The sequence below is a fragment of the Camelus dromedarius genome, chromosome 3 (genome assembly GCF_036321535.1).
Source record: "Camelus dromedarius isolate mCamDro1 chromosome 3, mCamDro1.pat, whole genome shotgun sequence".
Taxonomy (NCBI): Eukaryota; Metazoa; Chordata; class Mammalia; order Artiodactyla; family Camelidae; genus Camelus; species Camelus dromedarius.
The window spans coordinates 63,891,869-63,917,112 of record NC_087438.1 but is presented as its reverse complement, the minus strand read 5'-3'; the positions used below and the strand labels follow the sequence as shown (position 1 = coordinate 63,917,112).

At 34.5% G+C, this 25,244-nt stretch overlaps 1 protein-coding gene across 4 annotated transcripts in view; it reads left to right on the top strand.

The window, feature by feature from the left end:
* Positions 1–25,244, top strand: part of KIAA0825 (KIAA0825 ortholog) — a 352,861-nt gene that overhangs the window by 38,045 nt on the left and 289,572 nt on the right. For 2 of the 4 annotated variants that reach the window (XM_031448262.2, XM_031448256.2), the window contains exons 3-5: positions 2,886–3,017; positions 16,185–16,353; positions 19,367–20,036. In XM_031448262.2, coding sequence (XP_031304122.1) covers positions 2,887–3,017; positions 16,185–16,353; positions 19,367–20,036 — 970 coding nt within the window. In that variant the 5' untranslated portion in view covers position 2,886. Of the gene's footprint in view, positions 1–2,797; positions 3,018–16,184; positions 16,354–19,366; positions 20,042–25,244 lie in introns of those variants that run through there. The other 2 variants (XM_064482453.1, XM_064482439.1) reach the window with 2 other exon arrangements.

The following is a 25,244-nucleotide window of genomic DNA, read 5'->3' as shown; positions in this document are numbered from 1 at the left end:
AGGCCTAGTTAACAGTAGCAGAAAGTCTCTGGATCACTGGTCTTACTAGTCTGTTATGGTCCAGGAAAATATTCCCTCTTGTTACTTCTTCCCATATCTAGAGTTACACTATTACCGTCACTGGTCTCATACAGAAGTATATATCTGATCTACAGCTTCAAGTCGCCTAGTCATGATTTTATCAGAGACTCAGTCACACGTTTGGTAATACAAGAAACAACAACTTTGTAAAATAGGCAAAATATGAATAATATAGTTAGCAGTGTTAGGAAAGTCATAAGTAAGAATTTAAGTCAAGAATGTCTGTGAGATGCAGCCCAGTGTAACCCCAGGTCACCTGACTTAGTGTGTTCTGTACAGGCGTTGTTCATAAGACACCCAGCCAAATTTCCTCGTGTTATTAGGCTGGTTGTCCTTAATATAGTTTAATTTTTCCAAACATAAGGGAGCCTTTATACTTAAATGACTATACCTTGGTGTTAACCATGTAAGTTCAGCTCATAATTGAGGAAGGTTATATTCCTTGGCTGAAATTTTGCTTGTTGCCTTGATTGAGCTTGAGTTACCTTATAAGAAAATTTATATTTCTGGCCAGGCTTAGAGCAGGTATTATTAATTGGCCGGGTGCGGGAATCCCACCCACTTAGTAATATCAATACTAAGTTTTTTAGTATTGATCTAGTAACAGATCTTAATCAATCTGTTCAGTGGCCTGAACAGAACTATAATTTCTTTCTTCTAGAACAAATTTACTAATGGCTATCCAATTAGAGACGGTGGAGAAATCCACCAAGGTAACCCAGAAGTACTGGATATAGGTAATTGATCATAACCTAACAATTGGATTAACTTGTAAGATTGTGAAATATATATTTAGTTCATAAGTGGAAGTGTGAGCAATTATCAAAGTAATTGCTACACAGGCCTGGTTTGGTGTCTTGGGTCAGCTGTATACCTCAGATGTCATCTTCTCATCCTGGTCTGGTAGCTTTTCCTTTGTTTGAGCATTGTTTTCGGGTGATTTTGTGGTCTACTCTGTATGCCAGTCCAGTGCAGAGGCCCTTTGTAAGTGGATATAGTAACCCAAGAGTCAGTTCCCTTCAGTTTCACTGTGCATGAGCTAGTTAAAAAGACCTGATAAAGGTCCTTCCATCTAGGTTTTATATAGTCCTTAAATTATATCTTTTCCAGTATGTATACTATCTTGGTTGCAGGTCATGGGGCATTGGATCTCCATCCAAAGATTTCTGAGATAAGCTTCAGAAACAAACTTACAGTGTCCTTTTAATAATTCAATTAAATTTTACAATAATATAATTTATTATCACATACTGAAATAGCTGAAGATTTCTCATAGGTCCTATCTGGAACTTCAAGGAAGTAGTTTTGAAATAAATCTTTTATTTTTCTTCAGAGATTTTATTTAAAAAAAAAAATGAAAAACTAACTAGGCCGTTTCAATGTAAAAGTCCATGGCATCACAAGACTTGTCATTTGAAACTCAATTAGCTCCAAATACAGAATAAGCATGGATATATAATTTTAAAACACCAAAATCCTCATACATTAGGATTCTCCTATTTTAAAATGTTTTGCAGTGAAAGGTGTAATTTCTCATTTGGAAACAAATATTTACCTATAATATGCTGCCAACTAAAAACTGGCACTTGCCATCTGCCTCTACAAGGATTGAATCACATTGGCACTTGCCATCTAACTCTGCTTGGATTAAATCACAATCCACTGCAGCTGCTGACCTCCCAACACTCCCTGAAAGGAGTGCAGGGTAGAGATCAGGAATGAGGTACTCTGTTCTGGGAAATTACCTAAATTTATTAATAATTAAATAATTAAGGATGAGGGTATCAGTGTTGTAGCTTCTGCAAAACTTTTTTGACAACTTTTCAAGTATTTTGGATTTATTCAAACTAAAATCACATTTTCCCAAGCCTTTTTCTTTTTACTATTTCTTGTATGTATATGTGTTATAATTTAATGTTTAAATTTCTCATTTATTTACACAGTCAGGCATCAGATTACTCTATAAGTACATTTTATGTCTAAAAATTACATCTCTAAGTAAAATAATTCACACTCTGCCCCAACTCTATTATTCTTAGTCTGTCCCATTGTCCTGCTTTATTTGTTCTCATAGCACTTCTCCCTGTGTGATTGTTTATAAAATATATCTGGTTATGTGGTTTTAAAATTTACCTTCCTTACTGGAACAAAAACTCCATGAGAGCAGGGACTCTGACTTGTTGGAGATGTACCCCCAGATTCTACTACAGTGCCTGTTACGTAGCAAGCATTCACTGAGTACCTATGGAATGAAAAAAATGAAGTTTTGATAGTGGGAAAATGCATATTTTCCCTTTAGAAGGAGTATTTAAGTTTCAGTTATCAGTACTTAGGTAGACAGGGGTGTTAGAGGAACCCAAGGGAAATTTTGCCTTCTTCATGTAAAAATAGAGTCAGGGGACAACACTTGAAAAATTCTGAGGTTACAGTTACTAGGTCAGTATGTTGATAAGGTGAAGGGAAGCTATTGAAATCTTGCTGCACTCAGCCTTGTTCACAGTGGTCTCTGAGACTTTGTGATTTCCTTTGCAGCTCTTGGTTACTGTGAGAAGCAGCAGGATGCTTAAGTACTCTGAACTGTTTTGTTCAGCTTTCAAACCAAAGAGAACTGTGAAAATTAGATCACACCTCATGAAATTTAAATAACAAAACACTCTACCTAGCTAAATAATACCCTAGTTCTTCTACTGCTATATTTTACCTATAAATGGGAATTATTATTTTTGGGTTAGTATCACCACTTGAGGTGGGGTATTTTCCTTTATTTTGGGTAAACTGACATGTTTTTTATTCTTATTCCTCAGAATGGATTGTGGAGATGAATATTCCCATAATTCTTTTAACCTACATTGTTTGTTAAATTCATTTCCTGGAGACTTGGAGTTTAAACAGATCTTCAGTGACATTGATGAAAAGATAGAACAAAATGCTACAAGGTAACTATTACTAATTATTTAAAACAATTTGGTTTTATATTTTATTTACATGAACTTTTATTTAGTCTAGATTTAGTGTTTCCTGCTCTCAAGATAATTTTAAGTTTTAATTATCATTAACTTTCCTGAAAAAAAATTGATTAGACCTTCCTCTCTAGAATTTAAGATGATTTTCCTTATCTGATTACTACATTAAATAAGGCTAGAAAATATAGGCACTGCCTTCAAATAAAGTTTATTGAATTACTGTTGTTGAGGAGGAAGAAATTTTCCTTTACTCTTCGAGATTCTTCTGGGAGGTCTAATAATTAAATTGACATGAGACAGATTAAAAGGAGAAAATTGAACAAAAGTATAATAACATGTACAAATGGGAGAAACCCAGAAAAACTGAATAACTGGCCAAAATGGCCAAAACCCTCCCTCACCTTAAATACCATTTTCAGCTAAAGAGAAAAAAAGGATCTTGAAGGTGTGGACAGTCAGTTATGGGAGGTTACCAGGAAAAACACAGTTAAACAAGAATAAGGTTGTTATGCAGATTTAGGTAAGTGCCTTCTCCGTTAATAAGAGTTGCTAGAGATTTGGTCATCCTCTTCTGCCTGGTATAGTCAGGGCACCCTTACAAATGGAGATTTCTCTTATAAATGTGAATATTTCTTACAAGAGATTAACTCCTACTTGGTTTTCAGAGTGTTTACCGCATCTTCTGTTTCTTAGAAAACAATCAATGTAAAATAATATGCCAAAGAGACATGCTTTATTTTTAGGGTGGCAAATTTTGCTCCTCTACACTTTTCATGATTTCTTAGTTTGCCAGTATTGATGGCCTGAATTTTCATTAATATGTTTAGAGTTAAGCATTCCCACTTGGTGGATAAACACAGAAACCAAAATTCTGAAATTAAGGTATGAAAATAAAATGGTAGTATAAGGCCATGGATTGCTCAAACTGCTGAAAGCAGAACATTAAAATTAAATTATTTTAATGTAATTAATGCAGGAAAACAGATGTGGGGCATGAGAAGGGCCGAGTCCCAGGTCTCGGTTCAGCCCCTGGGACATGCCCCAAGTTTAGGTCCTTGGGTTCGCACAGGAAAGAATTCAAGAGTGACCCACAGTTGAGTGAAGGTAGATTTATTCTGAGAGATACATTGAAAGGCAAGAGAAAGGCTACAAGGTGTGGGGATTGGGTGCTCAGATTAAAAGTAGGTACACACTCAGTACAGGCCATATCCAAAGAGGGAGAGAGAGGGGTGGCCGAGAGGCACCTTGTTGCTGGTTTTTATGGACTTGGTGGCTTCATATGCTAATAAGTGGAAGGACCAGTCTGAGGGGAAGGGGCTGGGATTCCCAGGAAGTTGGCCATTTCCCACTCTTTGACCTTTTATGGCCAGCCTTGGGATTGCCTTGGTGCCTGTGGGCGTGTTATTCACTATGTTAATATATTACAATAAGCGTATAATGAAGCTCAAGTTCTGCTAGAAGTTAAATCTCTCATCATGTTGAGCCTCAAGGTCTCCTGGGGGTTGAATCTTTCACCATTTTGATGTTAATTGCTGTAACATTCCTTGAATGGCTGTCCCCTGCCCCCTTCCATCCTGTCTCATAATATTTATCATTTTAAGTTTCCTCACTTACTTGGGAGGCTAGGGAGTCCACGTATGCATAGTTAGTCTTTATCACCTACTCAAAAATTAGCATTACCCAACACTGGGGGAAGCCGGGTAGCTAAACATATTTCTACCAATACAGACTCTCTGATAGAAGGGGCTCTGTCTCGATATGTATTTGTGGACCTTAGAGTCAGCTCACTTATTTGAATCCTTTTGGTCGAAGATTCTAAAAATTCACCTCATGTGGGTTACAAATATTATACACAGTGAAAATTTATATTACAGGACGATATATAGTATTTTTTTTTAATTTAAAGTATAGTTATATTGAATTGTCAAAGAAACTGAATCAAGCAAGTGAAATTTTCCTGTGATTTTCTAATTCATGTTTTATATGTGTCAATGAAAAGTTATTCAGTTGATCTGAGAAAGAAATGGAAAATTTTATTCGAGCCGAATTTGAGAATTATAACCCAGGAATAGCACCTCAGAAAGCTCTGACTGTTCTGCCGGTTAGAAATCAAGGCACAGTTAAGTTTTTGGAGACAGGGCTGTACATCAAATGGCATATTATTGACAGTTTAACAAAATCCAGATTTAAGTGTCCTCCTGGTGGGTCATGTGACCCCTTACAAGATCAAGAAGAAATGTTATCTTTTAAGGAGTTGTCTTGTTGATGCTTGGAGAATGTTACTTTTTAAGACTGAGCAGATATTCCTGGCAATGGGGGAGGTTTAGTCAATGCCTAATGCAGATAAACAATGCATAGTGTGGGGGAAAAGGAGACCATAGGACAGAGAGGAATTTTTTCTGTTTAAATTTTCCTTGTCTTGCCATAAAATAGGAATTTTATTTCACATATGAGAATACAGTTACTTTTTCATCTTAATAATGGGCATAGATAACTTAAATTCAAAAGATAACATATTGTTGGGGAATTTTAATTACAAACAAAATCTCCCATCCCAGAAATCATCTCCACAAAGGCAGAAGAGAAAACATTTCTGTTATTCAACAGGCAGTAAACCAGAATGCAAAACTCATCCCAGGTCATCTGCTGACAGACTGAAAAGACTGAAAGGAATCACACCCTTTATATAGTCTAGTGGGTACACCCATTACATGCATGTTTTCAAGATAAACAGTAACCAGTCCTCCAACAAAGGATTTGACAGCACATTTTTTTCACACATAGTTTATCCCCACTTTTCCATGAGTAAAGCTAGCTGGCTTCATCCTGAGGAGAAGCAAACTTCTCATATCTTTATAACAAGAAGCAGTTTTGCATCCTGGAACAAGGCACCCGCTGAAGTTTGGCTCCTGCTCTTCACAGGAACAGGAGTTAGGGAGTTTGCATTTCGAAAGATGGCTCCCAGGTTCTTGAGAAAGACAGACCTGGCCAAGAAAGTTGACAAAAGGCCTGTCTAGTCTTCCAAGGTATATATTTCAAAGAGATGAAAAAGTATGTACAATTACAAGTTTCTAAGTTACATGCTTTAGGAAAAAGGAAGTGAGGGAACTCTTTCCCCCAATTTTCAACAGGGATAATTAAGCCTCTTATTTTTAATTTATATCTACCCTTTATATATATATATATATACACACACACTTTAAATACCATGTATATGTTACTTAACCTTACTATGTAGAGTGTATATTATGATTTATATTATATATAAATATAAAATCGCTATATTAAACTTCAATGTAATTATGTATTTGTGTAATTTATATATTATTAATTTATATATTGCATGACACAGTTTCTAGCCCAAAGGAACTTAAGTGAAAATAGTGTTAGCTTAAATAGATTAACAAGTCACATGTACATATTCTAGAGATGGTTCTATTAAAATAAATTTTAAATATTTTTTATAAAGCAACCTTCTTTGTTCATAATGGCCTTGAGGCTCCATCAAAACAAGTCACTGAACTCTGATACTTTTGTCATAGACTGTTTCATTTTTATTTGCTAAACCATCTGTAGTTAATTTCCTGCCTTATCTGGTCGATAAGAAATCATATTTAGAGGTAAAACAGTGATTAAAATATTGTATTTTGCATTCATAAATTATTATTTAGGGCAAAACTCAGATGTTAGTATTAAAAAGAAAATATGACATGGAATATAAGGATATAATTTTTAAATTAAAAATATTTTATTGCCCATATATTAAAACGAACCTAGAGCAAAACCACCTCTAGTGACCATTGATCTTCACAAGGGATAAAATAAGGGAGAGCTGTATGTGCTGTATGCTACATTTAGAATCAAGTCTATTTTTCATCAAATTCAATTATGTTTTTATTATACTCTAGAGAATAAACATAATAGTATAGGGTGTATATATTTTTAAAAATAAAATACTGAATAATAACCATGGTTCAGAAGAGTGTAAATCATTTATGCACTCATTTATTGCCTTCTAACAGAATAGCTTTTAGAAAATTGTATGTCATGACGAATCAGTTATGCCACACTTACACTGCAGTAGTTGAATTACCTTTGGCATTTTTGTATTCTAACAGTTCTATTTATCTCCCAATGGTGTACATTGAATAAGTAATGAGCATCTGTATGATATGGCTTTTCCCAGAAAGTAAAAGAAAAAAATATTAGTAATTCATTTTTAAATATGGTATTTTTCCTTACCCTTGAATTTTTAAAGTTGTATTTTTAACAGTGACCCTGAATTCTAAGTGTGAATTCCTTCCCCCTTCTTAATATCATCAGGTTTTATGAGCCACAGGGTCTTTTGCTTCCCAAAGCAGTAATTCACCAGAATGGACCAGAGTGCCCAGAGGTCACTGAACCTTCACCTGCCCTTCAAGAGAGGCTTTCACTCTCTCAGACCATTGCCATTTTTACATCCTCATTTCCATTCAAGCCAGAGCTTGGTGACTCTGAGGTCTGACAGTGGAAATCAGTGACAGTGAATCATTTACTTTTAACACATATCAGCGTGGGTAGCAGGAGGGTAAATAACCTGCCAAAGAGGAATACCGTGAATGTTGTATCCACAGACTCAGTTCAGTAACTTAAAAACCACATATAGCCCTGAAATATTTTTTGAGCTGAATGGAACTTATCATTAGTTTAACATGATATTGAGGTATAGAAGTTCTCTTGGGCTCACAATACGACATGAATGATTTTTCTCCTCTTAATGTTCAGTTGGATAGATATAATTATATTATTACGAGTTTCTTCTATCCTTCTTTTTCCTAATTACAGACAATCTTTGCATGTACCCCAGGATGTCAGTTTTGCTGGCACTGTGTAGGATTACTACTTTTTTTTTTTAATGTGAAGCAAGAACAAGAAGTGCTACAGTAAATGGTATCATTTGTCTTGATCCAGGAGAGGTGGGGTCAGGGTGGGGGGAGAGAATGACAGAATATTGGATACATGGTTTCTATAAATTTAACCATGCTCTATGTTTCAAGGTGGCATGTTGAACCACTTTCTCCTCGTCATTTTCTGTCAACATTAGCTCCATTATTTGAATGTCTGTGATGTTCCAACTTTTCTCCAGAGACCTGTATTTTTGCCCTCAGTCCTTTCCTCAGATCTCTGCTTTAGGAGGCTGAGCTACATCGGGTAAAATGTGGAATCAGTAGCTCCATCCATCCATGATTATTAAGAGATTCTTTCACATAATGCATACATTTTAAGTGTTTGACAGTTTTTAAAAGTACAATTTTAATTTTTATGTGTGTTAGCTTGACCTACTCTTGGCCAATAGCCAGGAGACAATAAAGAATTATTGTTTGGGAATATTCCTAAGGAACATTATTGTGATTATCTTTTCACAGGAAATAAGGAAAGGGAACTAAGTGTCTTCCTATTTATAAACTGTTTTAATAAGAAAAGTATGAGTAATATTGTACTAAAAATACAGACCTGATAAGGAGATTGAGCCAGCAACAGTCAGGGCACTATTCCGCACTGAGAATCAGAGTTCATGGTCCGGGGGAAATAAGCCCCCACTCATGAGACACCAACTAGAGGTGCCCCGTGAAGATAGCCCAGCCATGAGGGCAGGAATAGGGGAGGAAACACTAAAAGGGGGGTGAGCCCTGGTAGCGAGATGTGGCTACTGTGACTGGCTCATCTTTCCTGTAGATGTTTAATGCCTTGAGATCTAACCCGACCCTGACAGCTTTCCCTGGAAAAGGGCCTTGTCAAGGATTCAGCAGAGTCAACACTCTGTCTAAAGAGGGTCACTGACACCACAGCCCTTGCTAATCACAGACTCTATTCTAGAATGATGTTTAAGAATATCCTTCTGTGGGAACTGGGATGGAGCTGAGTTGAGGGGGGCTGAGGCTGATATTATTTACTTTATTTCTGCTTTAAAGATGAACTCTATCACTGTTTTCCCACTGCCTAAAACCATCCTGGCATAAAGTAGGCTAGAGGATAGTCAATAGGCATCTGTTGTGTTTGCATTAGCTTAAGCTGGTGTGAATTTAGATGGGTAGAATGTGACAGAGGATACTGTCATCAAGTGCTAGTCTTCTTTTCCATTAAGTATTTTACATTATAAAAGTAACGTATATTCAGGGAAAATTTCAGACAGTCGAGAAAGGCAGATATAAGGAAAAGTTCAGTACAGAAGGGCAGAGATGCGGGAAAGTTTTCCTACTCCTCTGACCCTCCAAGTTGTCTTATTCTTCAGAGGTAATTGATGAGCTATTGTATAACTATCCAGAAATATTCCCTACCTATGTATGCATGCATCCAAAAATCTACTCCCCTTTTTACACAAATGGGGATTTGTGTGTGTACTACAATTTGATTTTCTTTTACATAATGCATATTTTTCAATCTCTCCATATAATAAGCCAATTCCCTCTTGATGAGCATGTACATTATTTGCAGTCTTTCTGCTATTACTGCATATATACATGCATATGTATGCCCTCCCTTCCTTAGGAGAGTTTATGCAATGGTTTCTTAGAAGTTGTACAACTAGCTGTTATAAACTTGTTCTCAAGCAATGCTGCAACTGTCTTCTCTCCTATAGGCAGTCTATCAAAGTGTATGCTGTATGTCATGTCTTCTCACAATGTGACCATAGGTATTGTTATAACCCTCAGTTTATAACTAGTAGTCAAATCTGTTTAGTGGCTGGCTTAGTAATTGAATTCATCTGGGCAGTGGACATAATGATGTAGATTAGATATGTTCCCAAATTTCTTCTGATTTTTGTTAGTACATATGTTCTCCCTCTCTTTTCTTTTTTCTATCTCTTTCTCAGGAAGAGAATCAAGGGAATCAGTACAGAGTAAATGTTGGTGCAAATTTCCCACTTTTCTCCTGATTTCGAGTTGTATGATTTCATTGGGTTAAGCCACATTCCGATTTTAGTAACTGTGCTGCAATATGGAGGCTAGACAAGTCTCCACAGACAAAAAAGAAGTCCATTAACTTACTCTTGCTTGTCATGGGTATTAAACTGCTATGCCCTACTACCCCTATAGAACATTTCTGGAAAATGTTCTTTATATTGTTAACAAACCCCATGCCACTTTCGTGTAGCTTCCATCATCACTACGGTCCCTCCTAAGAGGGATCCCAAGTCAGATGTAAATTTTACAGGAAGAAGAAGAGATCTTCTAAGTGTGCCTTGGGATATAACGCCAGGCTCACTCCAGTACGGGGGCTACCATGCCACTGATTGGAAGTTGGGGAGTATTTCACACATGGCTGACTCTTCAGGAAGCGCTTCAGACTTTTTAGGTTGGCACTGCCCTCCACTGAGCCTGAACTTTCTGGAAGCAATCTGAACCATTCTAGAGCCTCTCTAAACTTTTGTGGTGAGGACTGATGATATAAAGCAACAAATAACAGAGGGTCCTAACTCTAACATTTCTTTCATTCTGTCTTCCTCATAGAATAACTCTGAACAAAAGATGTGTTGACAATAGATAGGAATCTCGGGAGGCTATTTATATAGTCCAAATGAGAGGTGATAAGAACCTGAGCCCTGTCTTTCACAGTAGGAATGGAAAGGGGAGGATTCAATTGAGAAAGACTTAAAGAGAGTGTTACTAATAGGATGTTTTTTCCTGAAAGTATAGTTAAAACTTACTCAAACCAAAACCCCTCTGAAATCGAAAACAGTTCAGCATGAATATCTAATTTCTTATTACATTTTGTACCCATTGAAGTAGTCATTTTATGAATCCTTTTCTAAACCTTTAAAAAATATTATCCAGAAATATCTTTGTATCAGGAAAATAAGTTTCTATTTCATGGCTGAATTATGGTTTAATTACATACTAGTTTTTATACATCTGCCCTCTTTCGTGTTAACTACCTGTTAATTACAAGGAATTTTAGTAAATAGATTTGTTTAAAAATCCTAAGTTCTATTAACCTCACAACTATTTCTTTGTGTTTTTAAACACATGATAGAATTGAAAAAGCCTTTTTCTTAGACTGAATCTATTTGTCAGTAAGAAATATAAACAAGAGCATCAAAAATGTAAAAGTGATGAAGGAAAACGGATGTGGATGTGAGAGGGGCTGAGTCCCAGGTCTCGGTGGAGCCCCTGGGACGTGCCCTGCCAAGTGTCGGTCCTTGGCTTCACACAGGAATGAATTCAAGTGTGAGCCACCGTTGAGTTAAGGTAGATTTATTTAGAGAGATACACACTGCATAGAGCGTAAGGCAAGAGAAAGGCAAGAAAGAAGTGTAGGAATTGGGTACTCAGGTTAAAGTAAAAGTAGGTACACACTCCATAGACAGAGTGCGGGCTGTCTCCAAAGGGGAGAAAGAGCGCAAAGGGCCACTAGGTGTGGTGTTGTTACTTTTTATGGTCTCAGTAGCTTCACATGCCTACAGGTGGGATCAATCCAACTGCCCTGGGGAAGGGGCTGAGATCACCGGGAATTGGGCCACCGCCCATTCTTTGGCCTTTTGCCGTTAGCCTTGGGGCTGTCATGGCGCCTGCGGGCATGTTATTTGATCACACTGTTAGAATGAGCATATAATGAAGCTCAAGGTCTACTAGAAGTCAAACCACTTAATCCTCAAGGCCAGCTAGGAGGCAAATCTTCCACCATTTTGGTTGCTGTCATTCCTTGAGTGGCTGTGCCCTGCCCCCTTCCCTTCTGTCTCAAAAGCTTTACATTTTTTTAATGTTTACATTTCCCATACTGTAAAATACTGCCATGACACCTCTATCCTGATCTAAAAAAGAAAAATAAAAATTGTAACTTTCTATGAAAGCACACCTAGATTTTTTCTGTAACCATTACATCAAAGAAGTTCTAATAATTTTTATCAGTAGAGCATACTTTTTTCCAATTTGAATTATTTTGTGGCTGAGTGATAAAGACTGTGTGTTTAAAATCTTGAAAGAGTTTTTACAGTAAGCTTAAGTGTTCAGACTTTATGTCGTAATTGTTTTCTTTTCCTCCATTCCTCTCCCTGTCCTCAACTACTCCAGCCTGATATTAATCAGCTCCTGTGCTATTGTTATTCAGTGCTGTCTGTTTAATTGCAGGACATCTCTATCCTTTTGGAAGTAAGACAGTGCATATATACATACACACATACATACATGCATAAATGTAGTTGTGACCATAAAAATAAATATATTTTACCATCCAGATAAATATAGTTTTAAAGTGACATGGCAGTGAGATTAGATGATCAGCACTGAATTCTCAGGGGTCAGGTGTCAGGGAATTCTAAGCACAATGATTTCATTAATTTTCTTAAAGCATCAATATCCTTGCATATAATCTCCTTTTCCACAGGGAGAAGCCTTTTCTACACCTCCCAGAGGCACATTTAGTGGCTCCCCACTGCGTACTCCCTCAGCACATTGTACACACCTCCTATCAAGTCTTACTATAACGTAGTTATTCATTTACAGGCCTATCTGTCTCACTAGACAGAATTCCTTTAGGGATGGGGCCATGTCTTAATCATGTTTAGATCCTTAGCATATATCACAGTGCCTACCATGTATTCAGCATTCAGTTAATGTTTATTGAACATACCTTCATTTAATAAGTAATTTTTACACTCAAGGAACCTAGGAATGAATGTTGAATGAGAAAATTACTACCAATATCTTTTAAAGAAGCATACTGCATGTTGCATTTTAAAAATGGTTTATAAATTGATTTATACACAGCCTCTCAATAACGCATCCACTTGCACACATCATTAATTTAGATAATTCAGAGTCATTATAATTAAAGCATGTTAGGGTTCAGATTTATTAAGAAGTGTTGAGGCATATGAAAAGGCAGAAAGAGTACCCTAACAAATATTCATGCACCTACCATCCAGTTTAAGGAATAAAACATTACCACTCCTGCTGAAACTCACTATGTGCATCTCCTCCATCTCATCCCACTGTCATCCCCACCCTGCATTTGGTGAAGTTGATCATTCCAGTACATTTTAAAAAATTTGTATTCATGTATTTGTTATTGTAGTTCATTTACAGTACTATTAGTTTCAGGTATACAACATAGTGATTCAACATTTTATAGATTTTACTCCATTTTCCAGCACATTAAAAAAATTATTTAATTAGTTAATTAATTTTTTTGCAGAGAGAGGTAATTTGGTTTATTTATTTATTTATTTATTTATTTATTTATTTATTTATTTATTTATTTAATGGAGGTACGGGGGATTGAACCCAGGACCTCATGCATGCTAGGCATACACTCTACCACTGAGCTATACCCTCCCCACTCTAGCACATTTCTTTACACTTTTACTACCTAAGCATATAATCGTGAACAATATATAGCATTGTATGGCATGTTTTCAAACTGTTGTATGGTTGGTATTCATTGGTCCCTTGTTTTCCCTCAGCATTACATTTATTAGAGTCATCCATGTTGATAATTGTATTTCTACTTTGTTTATTTTCATGGCTCGATTCCACTGAATGAATATAACTAATCATTCTCAATTGATGGACATTTAGGATATTTTCAGTGGTCTTAATATTACAAATAAAGTTAAGAATATGCTCTTTAAAAATCCTTACTAAGCCAACCAATGGTGTAAATTTGGTAATTTGAACTATTTAGGGTAGAGACTATACATCTATTTTTAGTCTTTTGACATTTTTGGTCCAATGTTTGGGATCTAGTAATAAATGTGCTAATTGGGTTTTTTTTTTTTTTTTCTGAATTACTTTGGCTGTATATTCATGACTGACCTTGCTTCTAAAGAAAATTCAAAGCAACTTATAGTTGAACAGAAAACATTTAAACCAAAATAAAGACAAGTATCATGTTATTTCTGAAAATATAGATTAAGCTCTTGTATCATCTAAGTCTAAGGATATATAGATCTCCTGCCACCCAAGATTACCATCCCTATCAGCATTATTACTACACATATACGAAAATAATGTTACTTTTTAGATGTTGAAAATTAATTTTTAAATTAATTTTGACCTCAATTAAGGAAGATAAAGTGTCAGATTACATAACAAACTGACATTCATCTTAAATTTTGAAAATATTTATTTCATATAACAAGTAGACAATAAATTTCTAGACTTCAAACAATTGAACTTTTAAAGCAGTGAGACATGTAGGCAGTGGTGAATGACAGAATGACAAGATATTTAGCCAACTAAAAACCAAATCAGGTGCAGATGAGTTCTGTTGTTTTAGAATTTGTAACAAAGTGATTTTAAAAGCCAGCTCAACAGTCTTAGTTTGTATCAATGAGGGAGGTCCTGTGAAATGCAACTGCTCAATCCCTTTATCAGTGTTTGGACAAATTACTAAAATATCTAGCCCTCTGGAAGGCTTTACTCTATTTGTAAGTTGTAGTTATTGGCCTCTACCCAGATTCATATGTTAGAGATTAGCCTAAAAGCTGAGTCCTGATTGAAACAGATTTAGGTAGACTAACGGCTGAGCCTTTCTAATTCACATTGCTGTAATCTATTAGGTTTTGTTGAATGAGACACAGGAGGATGCTATAATAAAAACCTTTGATAACGGATCCCTAGAGTCAAGGTGTATGCTTACGGCATCGTGTTTCTCAGTCCATAAAAGTGCTTACATAAATTAGGAAAATATATGCCAATCTTGTGTCTGACTTAGAACTCGTATTCCTGAATAAGACTGTCTCATCAGGCAACTGAGTGGCCTGTGACCTAAAGGAGGTATTGTTTTTCTCATAAGTTCTTTGTTTTCATGAAAAGGCTCTTTGATTCCCAGAATGTATTTGTTTCAAGGTAATTCAGTTTGAATTCATCCCTGCTCAGAAGTCTCCTGAAAAGCCTTCCTTAAAGTTTTAGTGTATGTTTTATATGCAGCTCACACCTGACGAATTCTGGAGAAGAGAATTTCGTATGACATCAGTTTTAATAATCAGAGCTTGGTTTCCAAAGCCTACATGTTTCTATCACATGAAATTGATCATTAATAGCGATGATATTTTCACAACAGTAGTAACCTTTTTAGTAACAGATGTTTCTTAATACTATTAAGAAGCAAATGCATAATTTGTCAGTTTTGGGTGAAGGGATTCAACTTAAATAATTTTCCTGTTTATAACCTTTCTTGCAGTTTAGATATGCTGCCATCAGGTGGTAGTAATATGTCATATCCATGTGGCTCCACAGATGACATTATGCTGAAGGCCATCAGTTTATCCCACACAAGATTTATAATCATTAATGCACAGATTTTTATATGAAAATTAAGATAATATTGTACTTCTTTTTAGTTTAAAGACACTTTTAATTTTTAAAACATAAATATTGAAAGGTGCAATTGGGCATGTTTTCTCTGTTTATTTATTTATTTTTTTAAATGAAGAATTTCATCTTATGCCTTCAAAAAATTTAGAAAATATAGACAAGTAAAAAACACCCAATTCATCACCCAAAGATAATTGCTATTAATCTTTTGTTTTGTTTACTTCCAGTCTTTTTTTTTTAATATGCAATTTTTTGTATTAAATTTTAGGGTTTTTTTGGGGGGGTAGAGTTTGATGGCAGGAAAATGTACTTAGCTGTAGTAACAGTGTATATACAGCATGTATCTTTTACAAATTTTAAAATTACAAGTTCTTTGTTACTGTTCTGTGATTTCTTAATGTTGCATTAATTGAAGTTTTCCATAATTTTTATAGTCATTCATATATGAGTAGATAATGTATGTTTCTGATCTTCAGTCATCAATAGTATTTTACCTCTGTCTTCCATCCACTGCCTCGCAAAGGGATCATTATTTCATTGCATTCATGCTTGATTTTTGTTTTAACACAAAGGAATTTCTAATTCACCTTTGATTAGCTAGATATCTTATATTTACTCTATTGCATTTGAAATGAAACTGCCACAAAATTTGAATTTTCAGTTTTCAGTTATGAATGAAAATATATAGTTTCTTTGTTACTATTTTCACATCATATGAACGTTTTATAATTTTGTAAGTTGTATACAACCAGGTATCACATATGAACATTTCAGAACCTGATATTATGAGACAGAACCATTACCTACTTCCTACCAAAATGGCTTTTTCTTTTCTTTTTTATAGCATAGAACATTGCATTAAAGAAATACAGTCTGAAGTTAACAAACAATATCCAGATGTGCGGCTACAAACAACAATGGACTGTTCTGAATGGCTAAAAAATTATAATTATAACTCATACAAGTCACCTTCCATTCCCCATGGAGATCTGATAAAATTCCTCAAAACACTGGTAAAAAAAAAAAAGAATCTTTGTTTTTACAGTGGAGTGGGGTGGGTGAACATGGAATACAATTCATTCAACTTCTGGATGTAAATATTTATTTCATTGACCATATTAGCTGCCATATCTAGGGGTTGGGGTTTGTGTTTTGTTTTGTTTCTTTATCCGTAGTGGAATCCAGTAAGCTATTTGTTTGGGTTTTTTTAACTAAGATTTTTATAATAACATGAAGTTTTACAAAAATGGACGTTAAACATTAAAATTCTGGGGTGATTTGTAGTGTGATGTTTACCATATCAACATTACAAAATGTATTGAAATGTACCATAATTGTCTACCAGAAAAGTTGGTATTTATTACATTTTGTGTCCTTTCACAACACTCATTTTCTCTGTGCTCCTTATTAAGCATAATAAGATCTTCATCGATTGTATCTATTAAGTAGCCTTGGCCATCATTCCCTTCATTCCCAACCTGCAGGCATATCCAGTTCTTTTCAATCAAGGCAGCAATTTATACAAGATCACTGTTAATTGATGAAGAATTATTACATTGGTCATTCTTGGATACTGACACCTCTCTGTATTAGAAGGTTTTTGTAACCTTCAATAAGAATAGTTATTTTATTACACCTATATCTATAAGGTTGCAAAAACAGTTTCCCAGAGAAACAGCACAATTGTTAGAAAGCAGTATTTCTGTAGCTATGGTTTTAATTTAATTTAGGGAAGAAAAGGCACTGTTTTTGGGTAAACATCAAACATTGACTGAGGCAGATGTGGAAAATATCTTGAGGTTGTAGATGGCGTAGGATGACAGAATCAGATGAAAATAATTTTTGGCTGTTGTTATTATTGCAGATGTCTCTTTAATGTTTACAAAGTAATAAAAGGAAGAGAAAGGAAGACTATATGCCCTGAAGCCTTCTTCTTTTAAGAAAATCCTCTCACCCATTATCTCTTGAAGGTGGAGCCTTGAAGAATAAATATGGATATAGTTATTCCTTTAATTTCTATTAAGAGCCATGAGTATTGAATTTCATTAATATCGATGTAATAATGCTTTCTCATTTAATTAAAAGCAAAAGCTTTTAATTATCTTTTAATCTGTCACACATAAGTCATTCTCTATTCACTGCAGGGCAAAGGCCGCCTTAGTTTTGCTCAAATTCATTAGACTGATAGGCCTGTTCCAGACCTAGGTTTTTTTTTTACATAATTGATCATGTTATTTTGAGAAAAGAAGCATATTATTAAAACCGATCCAGATTAAAACAACCTTACCAAGTTTTTACATGCTGAACGTGTCAATCTTGACAGCATTGTTCATATATCTATTTTTTCCATAAAAAAGTTTTATTTATTAATTACCTATTTAAATAAGAAACAGAGGTCTCATTATGGCAGTTATATGAAGTCATTTTCAAAATTTAAGCAATCATACTAAACACATGACACATGTTTTAAACTTCTGTAATCTATTATTCTTTAAATGTTTGCTTGGTCAAATATTTCCAGTTATTGACTGATTTAAAGAAACTTAAGGTTAAGGCACTAACATGACCAGTTTGCTTTATAGTATTTACTATAATGGCGGTGTTCTGGACTTTACCTAAGGACATTTCTTTTCCCGAAGTATTAAAAGAACTAAATAGGAAGAGAGCTTCAGAAAGGTCAATGCACTTTTTGGTTCTCTGGAGTGTAGTAGAAAGAACATGGATGAGGAGAATGAAGCCAGCGTCCACTCTCGGTTCTGTGCTTTATTGTGTGTGACGTTTGGAAAGTAACTTAAACATGCTGCACTTTAGTGTCCTGATCTGCAAATTGGGTTTTTAAATATCTATGTCACAGAGTTTTTATTATGAATAAGTGAGAGACTGTATAGAGAAGTGCTTTTTATATAATAAAACACTATCTATATTAGGTATTATTACTTATTACAGGTAAAACATTAAATTAGACATCACTGAACTTAGCATGACTGAGAGAAAGCCTTGGAATTTGTCTAGAAGGTTTTTATAATTCTGAGTCACACATTATACCTGTGGTATCTTTGTCAATAAGACATTTCAAAGCTGGCCTGATTTTATGCTGCTTGAACCTTGCTTCTATTTTTTTTAAATAATCAGCTTGTTGCAATATAGAAAATATAAGCCAATTTCAGTATTAGCTGAAATAGACATAATCAGGAAAGTCAGCCTGTAAGGAAAATTCATGTGTGTAATTCAAAGTCCAAAAAGAAAGTAATTTTTTGTCTGTTTTCTATTCATAATTACACCTACCATTGTTTTCTGTCAGATAACTCAGAAAGTATAAAGAAATAATTTTTATCATCTTTTGAGGAACAACTCTGAGAGTATATTTTTCCCATTTTGAGTTAGTTATTTCTTTGGAGAGAACTGAAATAGTCTCAGATTAATTTCCAAGGTAAAATCTTTCTTCACATGACTCTCAAAAAGGCATGTAAATGAAAGTTAAACTCTTAAGTGTATTAAATTTTATTTCTCAGGGTGGCAGCTACTAGTAACCCCTCGGTGTGTACTATGTTTAAAGGTCTCCGTTCTCTATGTTCATGTGGGGTTTTATAATAATAAGTATATTCATTCAGGCATGAAAATTATCTACCAGGAATTAATTAGGGGCATGATCCTGAATTTATTTTGTCTTAGGAGTACATTTCAGTAGATATTTTACTACAGATTTTTATTTAGAATTTTTAAGCTACAGCTTTCATACGTTTCAGGTTATATCAGGAATGGACAACAATGAGAGCTGAAAACTCTTGTCTAGAGATCTAACTGAAAATTTAGTTCATCACCTGGTCTTTACACAATTTAACAGACCATAAATGGTGTGAATTGTTTAGATTTCATATGCAGAAAAAAAATTTCTTGAAGAACATCAGAGTACCAATTTTAAATTGAAGTGAATTATTATGAAATTCTGTATGATTGTAGAAATCCTTTTTTCCTGCTACTCTTCTAGTTAATCACATTTCTAATGTTATAATTTACTTTTATTAGCAAGATTTGTTGAAGAATGAACAAAATCAAGAAGAACTGACACTGGACTTACTTTGGGACCTCTCCTGCCAGAGCAGTGTTTCATTCCCATCAACTCTAAGTGGATCATGTTTGCATTTCCTCTCTAGGACTTCTCTTCATTCTGTTGAAGATCATTCCAACATGGATGTAAAGTCTATATGGGATGATATAAGACTACATCTCCGACGCTTCTTAGTGAGCAAATTACAAAGCCACAATGAAATAAACAATTCGCAGCAAAAAATTTTGTTGAAAAATCAGTGCATGCAACAACTCTTGTTTCTTTATCCAGAATCAGAAGTTACAGTCAAGTACCAAAACATACAGAATAAACTGTTGGCTAATCTTCTGCAGAACTGTTTTTCTTCTTACAGCAGAGAATCAAATTTAGACATAATGGCTAATGAATGCCAAGGTACAATGCTTAAGTTATACTCAATGATAAAAGAGGATTTTAACGTACTATGTGAAATTTTAGCTCCATCCTCAACACTGAAATTCATTAAAGAAACTTACCTGGATACTGTTACAGAAGAAATGGCAAAATTTCTTGAAAAATTTTGTGAGCTGCAGTTCAAAGAAAGTGGTGTTCGTGTGATTAGAACAAGCAAGAGCTCCAGCAGGCATAGAGGAACCGTGCATGCTTTGGGTTAGTGATCTTTTACATTTCTACTTGGTTTAGCGTAAGCCTTTCGATACCTTTAATTTTCTAACACTTTTCTATTTGGCTAAACTTGATTGCAAACTTGAAATTAAATCAGAAAATAAGTGTTATGAGATTTTGCACTATGCATTTCTCTTAGGCATTTCTTCTTCTGTAAGTATAATAATACAAGTGTTTTCTTTCCTGTCACTTAAATGATTAAAGATACTGGAAATGTAGGTCAGAAATGTTGCCAATAAGAGTTTGGCTTTTTTAATTGCATGAATTATTGGATGAAACTTTATATATATATAAAAAATAGAAAAGTTTACTTTTTAACCCCTTGTATCTTCCAAAGCTGAAGTACTACTAGGTAAAAAGAATTGTTGAAAATTTTTGAGATTTTCATCAACTAAAATTGGAAGTTTATAGTTGTAATATTTTAGTCAGCCAATTCTGACAAAGAGCTGTTATGAAATATAGTTACAAAATTCTGTAATTGATTATGAAGGCGCAGCATTTTAACTATAGCGGATTTTAAAGTTTCCTCCTATAATGTTTCTATAAGGATATATATATACAATTAAGTGCTGATTTAAAGATTCTTAATTTTAATCAAAAGATAAAGGAAAAAGGAAAAAACCTATTATGATATAATAAATTTTTCCTGTCATTTAAATTTCTCACCAGTTGAGAAAAATCAAGGTGAAAAATATGATTATTTTTAAAATTATGATTATGCTTGTTTTTAAATAGAACTCTGAGGTATATTTTTAAATAGGTTCATAAACTATATTTTTTAAGTATTTGAAAATTATCATTTGGTGAAATGCTATCTTTGAATTTATGATCACTTCATGAAAATATCAATCATTGACTATGTTTTTACCTACCTTCCTTAATAAGATACCAGAATGCCAAATTGCTCTAAGAATTTTCAAATCATTTAATGTTTTCTCTCAAAATTTTTATTTTCCTCAGGAAGCTGTATCATATCACAGAGCAGAGATGCATCAGCCAAGTTTAGATTACAGCAGGATACAAAGTCAGTTAATTTAGGAACATTATAATTTTGCTCATAGTAAATAATTTTCATTTTATTAGATAGATTATAAATGCATTTTCATAAGTGTACTTATTTTCTAAAATATTTATATACTCAAAAAATTTCTGCTTACTTGTATAGTGCTTTCAATATGAAAGTTTTATGTGTGCTAAATATAGTTTAGTTTGTAACAGAAGAAAAGATCCATATGGTTAAAAATATGTGTACGTTGCTATGGAGTCTTAAAGGCTGATATTGAGGTGTTTTCCTATTTCTGAGAGAAAACTATGTGTTTGGGCTTTAACACCAAAAGTTGAAGCATTTTCCACAAGTCCAAGTGCACTGATCTTTCTCAAGCTCCTTTATCTGAACTTCGGTATAAATCAGTTATTAAATGAATGCTTTCCATATGGCAGGCACCATACTAAATACATCCCTTTCCTTATTCCAATTTCAAAAATAGTGAAAGAAGCTTAGAAAGATTAACTTGTCCTGGATCACCTGTACAGAATCAAGATTCATATGTAGGTCTTTATGTCTTCGAGATGCATGTTCTCAACCACCATGCTATTGGATCTTGTCTCAAAGTGTAGAATTAAATGCTTTGTCACTGGTAAAAAAGATTTCAAACAGCACTGTTCAAGTGGGATGCCTGAAAATAGTTCAGTTCAGCTTTTTTGAGTATCTACCATAGGCTAGGCACTTAGCAGCTACCATGTTTAAGGTTTCTAAGCTAGACAGAGCAAAGGGAAGAAAACTAAATGGTAACTACTGCTAATGCAGTTTGAGAACTTCTAAGCTAACTTAACAAGTCAACCATATTTTCTACCAACATTTAACCTAATGACCAGATTTTATTTATTAAGGGAGTGCAGTTTGAGATTAGCAAAATAATAATTTATAAATAAATACTTAATATAATTTATAATAAGTTATATTCCTATTTGAATAGAATCTAGATTGGCTTGAATGAGTCATATATTATCTTTAGTATATGTTTACACTCACCAAGTCTTTAATATTTTGCCTGAAACTCTAGATATTCCTTAGGTAACAGTAGTTAACATTTACTGAGTCAGACATCGATGAGCATTATTTCATTCAGTCCTTCTAACCACCTGACAAGGTCAGTACCAGTATGAGGAAACTAAGGCATAGCAGTTACTAAGTAATTTGGTCAAGGTTACAGAGCGAAGCCAGGATTTAAACTCAGGTCTGTCTGACTGCAGAGCCCTGACTCTGACTGTGTTCTATTGCCTAAAAGAACAGGATGGAAATAGCTTGTTCCGTTAAGAATACTGTTCTGAATCCTCTGTATGTGTTGTCATTGTTTTCCTTTTTTTCTAAACTATCCCCTACTCTTCTCATTTGAAGATAATACCAATTTGAAAGTTTTTTACTCACAATGCCTACCTTATGATCTATTGAGATATCTTAAGCAGACCTTGTACGTATACTAGTCTTTTTTTCCCAGCTTTACTGAGATGTAATTGACATATAAGTTTGTACAAGTTCAAAATGTACAGTGTGTTGATTTGATATACTTAAATATTTCAAAACGATTACCACTATAGCATTAGCTAATGTCTCCATCATGTCACGTAATTACTGTAACTTTTGTGTAGTAAGAACATTTAAGACTTGGTCTCTTTACAGCTTTCAGGTATATAATACATTATTATTAACTATAGTCACAAGGCTGTGCATTAGGTCCCCAGAAATTATTAGCCTTCTAACTGGAAATTTGTACCCTTTGACCAAGGTCTCCCCATTTCCCCCATCCCCCACTCCTTGGTAACCACCATAATACTCTGTTTCTGTGAGTTCAGTTTTTTTTTTTAGATTTCACATATAAGTGATATATAGTTTTTATCTTTCTCTGTCTGACTGTCTCACTTATTTCACTGGGTATAATGCCTTCAAAGTCTATACAATGTTGTTGCAAACTGGAGGATTTCCTTCTTTCTCGGTCACTGAATAATATTCCATTTTATATATCCCAATCTCACATATTCTTTATCCATTTATTCACAAATGGACATTTAGGATGTTTTCTTATCTTGGCTATTGTGGATAATGCTGCAGTAAACATAAGAGTGCAGGTATCTCTTTGATATCATGTTTTCATTTCCTTTGGATATATATCCAGAAGTAGGATCACTGATGGTGGTTCAATTTTTAATTTTTTGAGGAACCTCCATACTGTTTTCCATAGTGGCTGTATCAATTTATATCGCACCAGCAGTGCACATGGGTTTCCTTTTCTCTGCATCCTCACCAACACTTGTTATCGCCTTTTTGATGATAGCCAGATGTGACGTGATGTCTCATTGTGGTTTTGATGTGCATTTCTCTGATGATTAGTGATGTTGAGCATCTTTTCATGTACATGTTGGCCATCTGTTTGTCTTCTTTGGAAAAATGTCTGTACGGATTCTCTGCCCTTTCTTTAATCAGATTTGTTGTTGTTCTTGACTTGTATGGGTTCATTACACATTTTGGACATTAATCCCTTACTAGATAAATGGTTTACAAATATTTTCTCCCTCACATAGCTGTCTTTTTTATTTTGTTGATTGTTTCTTTTGCTGTCAGAAGCTTTTCAATTTGACATAGTCCCACTTACTAATTTTTGCTTTTGCTGCTTGTGCTTTTGGTAGCATATCCAAAAAAATCATAGCCAAGACCAACATTAAGGAGCTTTTTCCCTTGCTTTCTTCTGGGAGTTTTATGGCTTCAGGTCTTATGTTTAAGTCTTTAATCCATTTTGAGTTAATTTTTTGTGAATGTTGTAAGGTAGGGTCCAGTTTCATTCTTCTGCATGTGTTACCCACTTTTCCCAACACCATTTATTTAACCCTTTCCACAATGAGTATTCTTGGCTCCCTTGTCAAATATTACTTGACCATTTATGCAAGGGTTTATTTCTGGGTTCTCGATTCTGTTCCATATTGATCTTTGTGTCTATTTTTATGTTTTGTTATTTGAAGAAAATGATGAAATAATGTTATAATGTAAATATTATATAATCTTTGTGATTTGGTGATCTAGAAAAGAACAATATTATTTTTACAAATACTCTTAAGTGATTAAGTGATCAAATTACTTTTACTTTTAAAATTGTATTTTCTTTGGGTTTAAGGAAAAGTTATTGCTACTTTTCTCAGCACTTGAGAAAGAGAATTGTTTATGTGTGGTAAATTTTAGTTAAATAAATTCTGTGTATTTTAATATGAAATGATGCAATTAGGAGATTTCAAACATAGGATAAATGCCATGGCACACTGTATTACCTTATTCTGAATTTTTCATGAGGTTATTGTTAGCTTGAAAGGGAAAGACTTAAGAGAGTATGATACATGCATTTGAATATTTGGAAGGTTTCTGAAGATCCACAGTGGGTGAGAGGTTGAAACTTAGTGGCCTCTACCTCCTTCCCTTTCACAGTTCCTTGATATTTGTTAAGGAAGATTAGGGGTAGGAGAAATGGAATTCCTCAGGGGAGGAAAAGATTCTTCAGAGTAAAGAAGACCTCAAGCCAAGATAAAGGTAGAATTTTGACTAGGGAATCACAGATCACATTTGGAAAGTAGGCCAATCAAAAGTCACCTTAATTTCTCTCCTACTCCTCGAGTAACTCTGACTAGCTGAGTGCTGATCTCAAGGAAATGTGAAGAAGTATCCTGAGGCCAGCATGCAAAGCATGTACAGAAAGAAGCATTTGTCTAGTGTTGTCACAGAAGAGACCAAGCCTCCTAGAAGACACCACACCTCTTCACCCCGTTGTCCTCTGGAGACAGAGGTGAAGAGCTCCATTAGATCTCTGATGACAGTTGTGCTTGTTGTTTGCCAACTCCACACTAGTAGAGGCTAGAATTTCTTGTAATACAAAACAGTAATCGGGAAAAAAATTCATAAGAGAAAGTTATAGCTTTATTCCTTTTATCACAAATTCCTTTAAAATAATGATACTGTTTCAGGGTTTTTTGTTGTACCATTGTTGAAAATACTAGGAAACGTTGATGAGCCTTTTTTTCCCCACTGTTTTATCATACTTGCTATTTTTTTAATGACATACTGGTACATTCCTTGTTTACAATTATTTGCTCTTGCAAGGTGAACAGTACAGTTGTCAGGAGTGAAAGGTGCTCGTACTGAATCTCCTACCC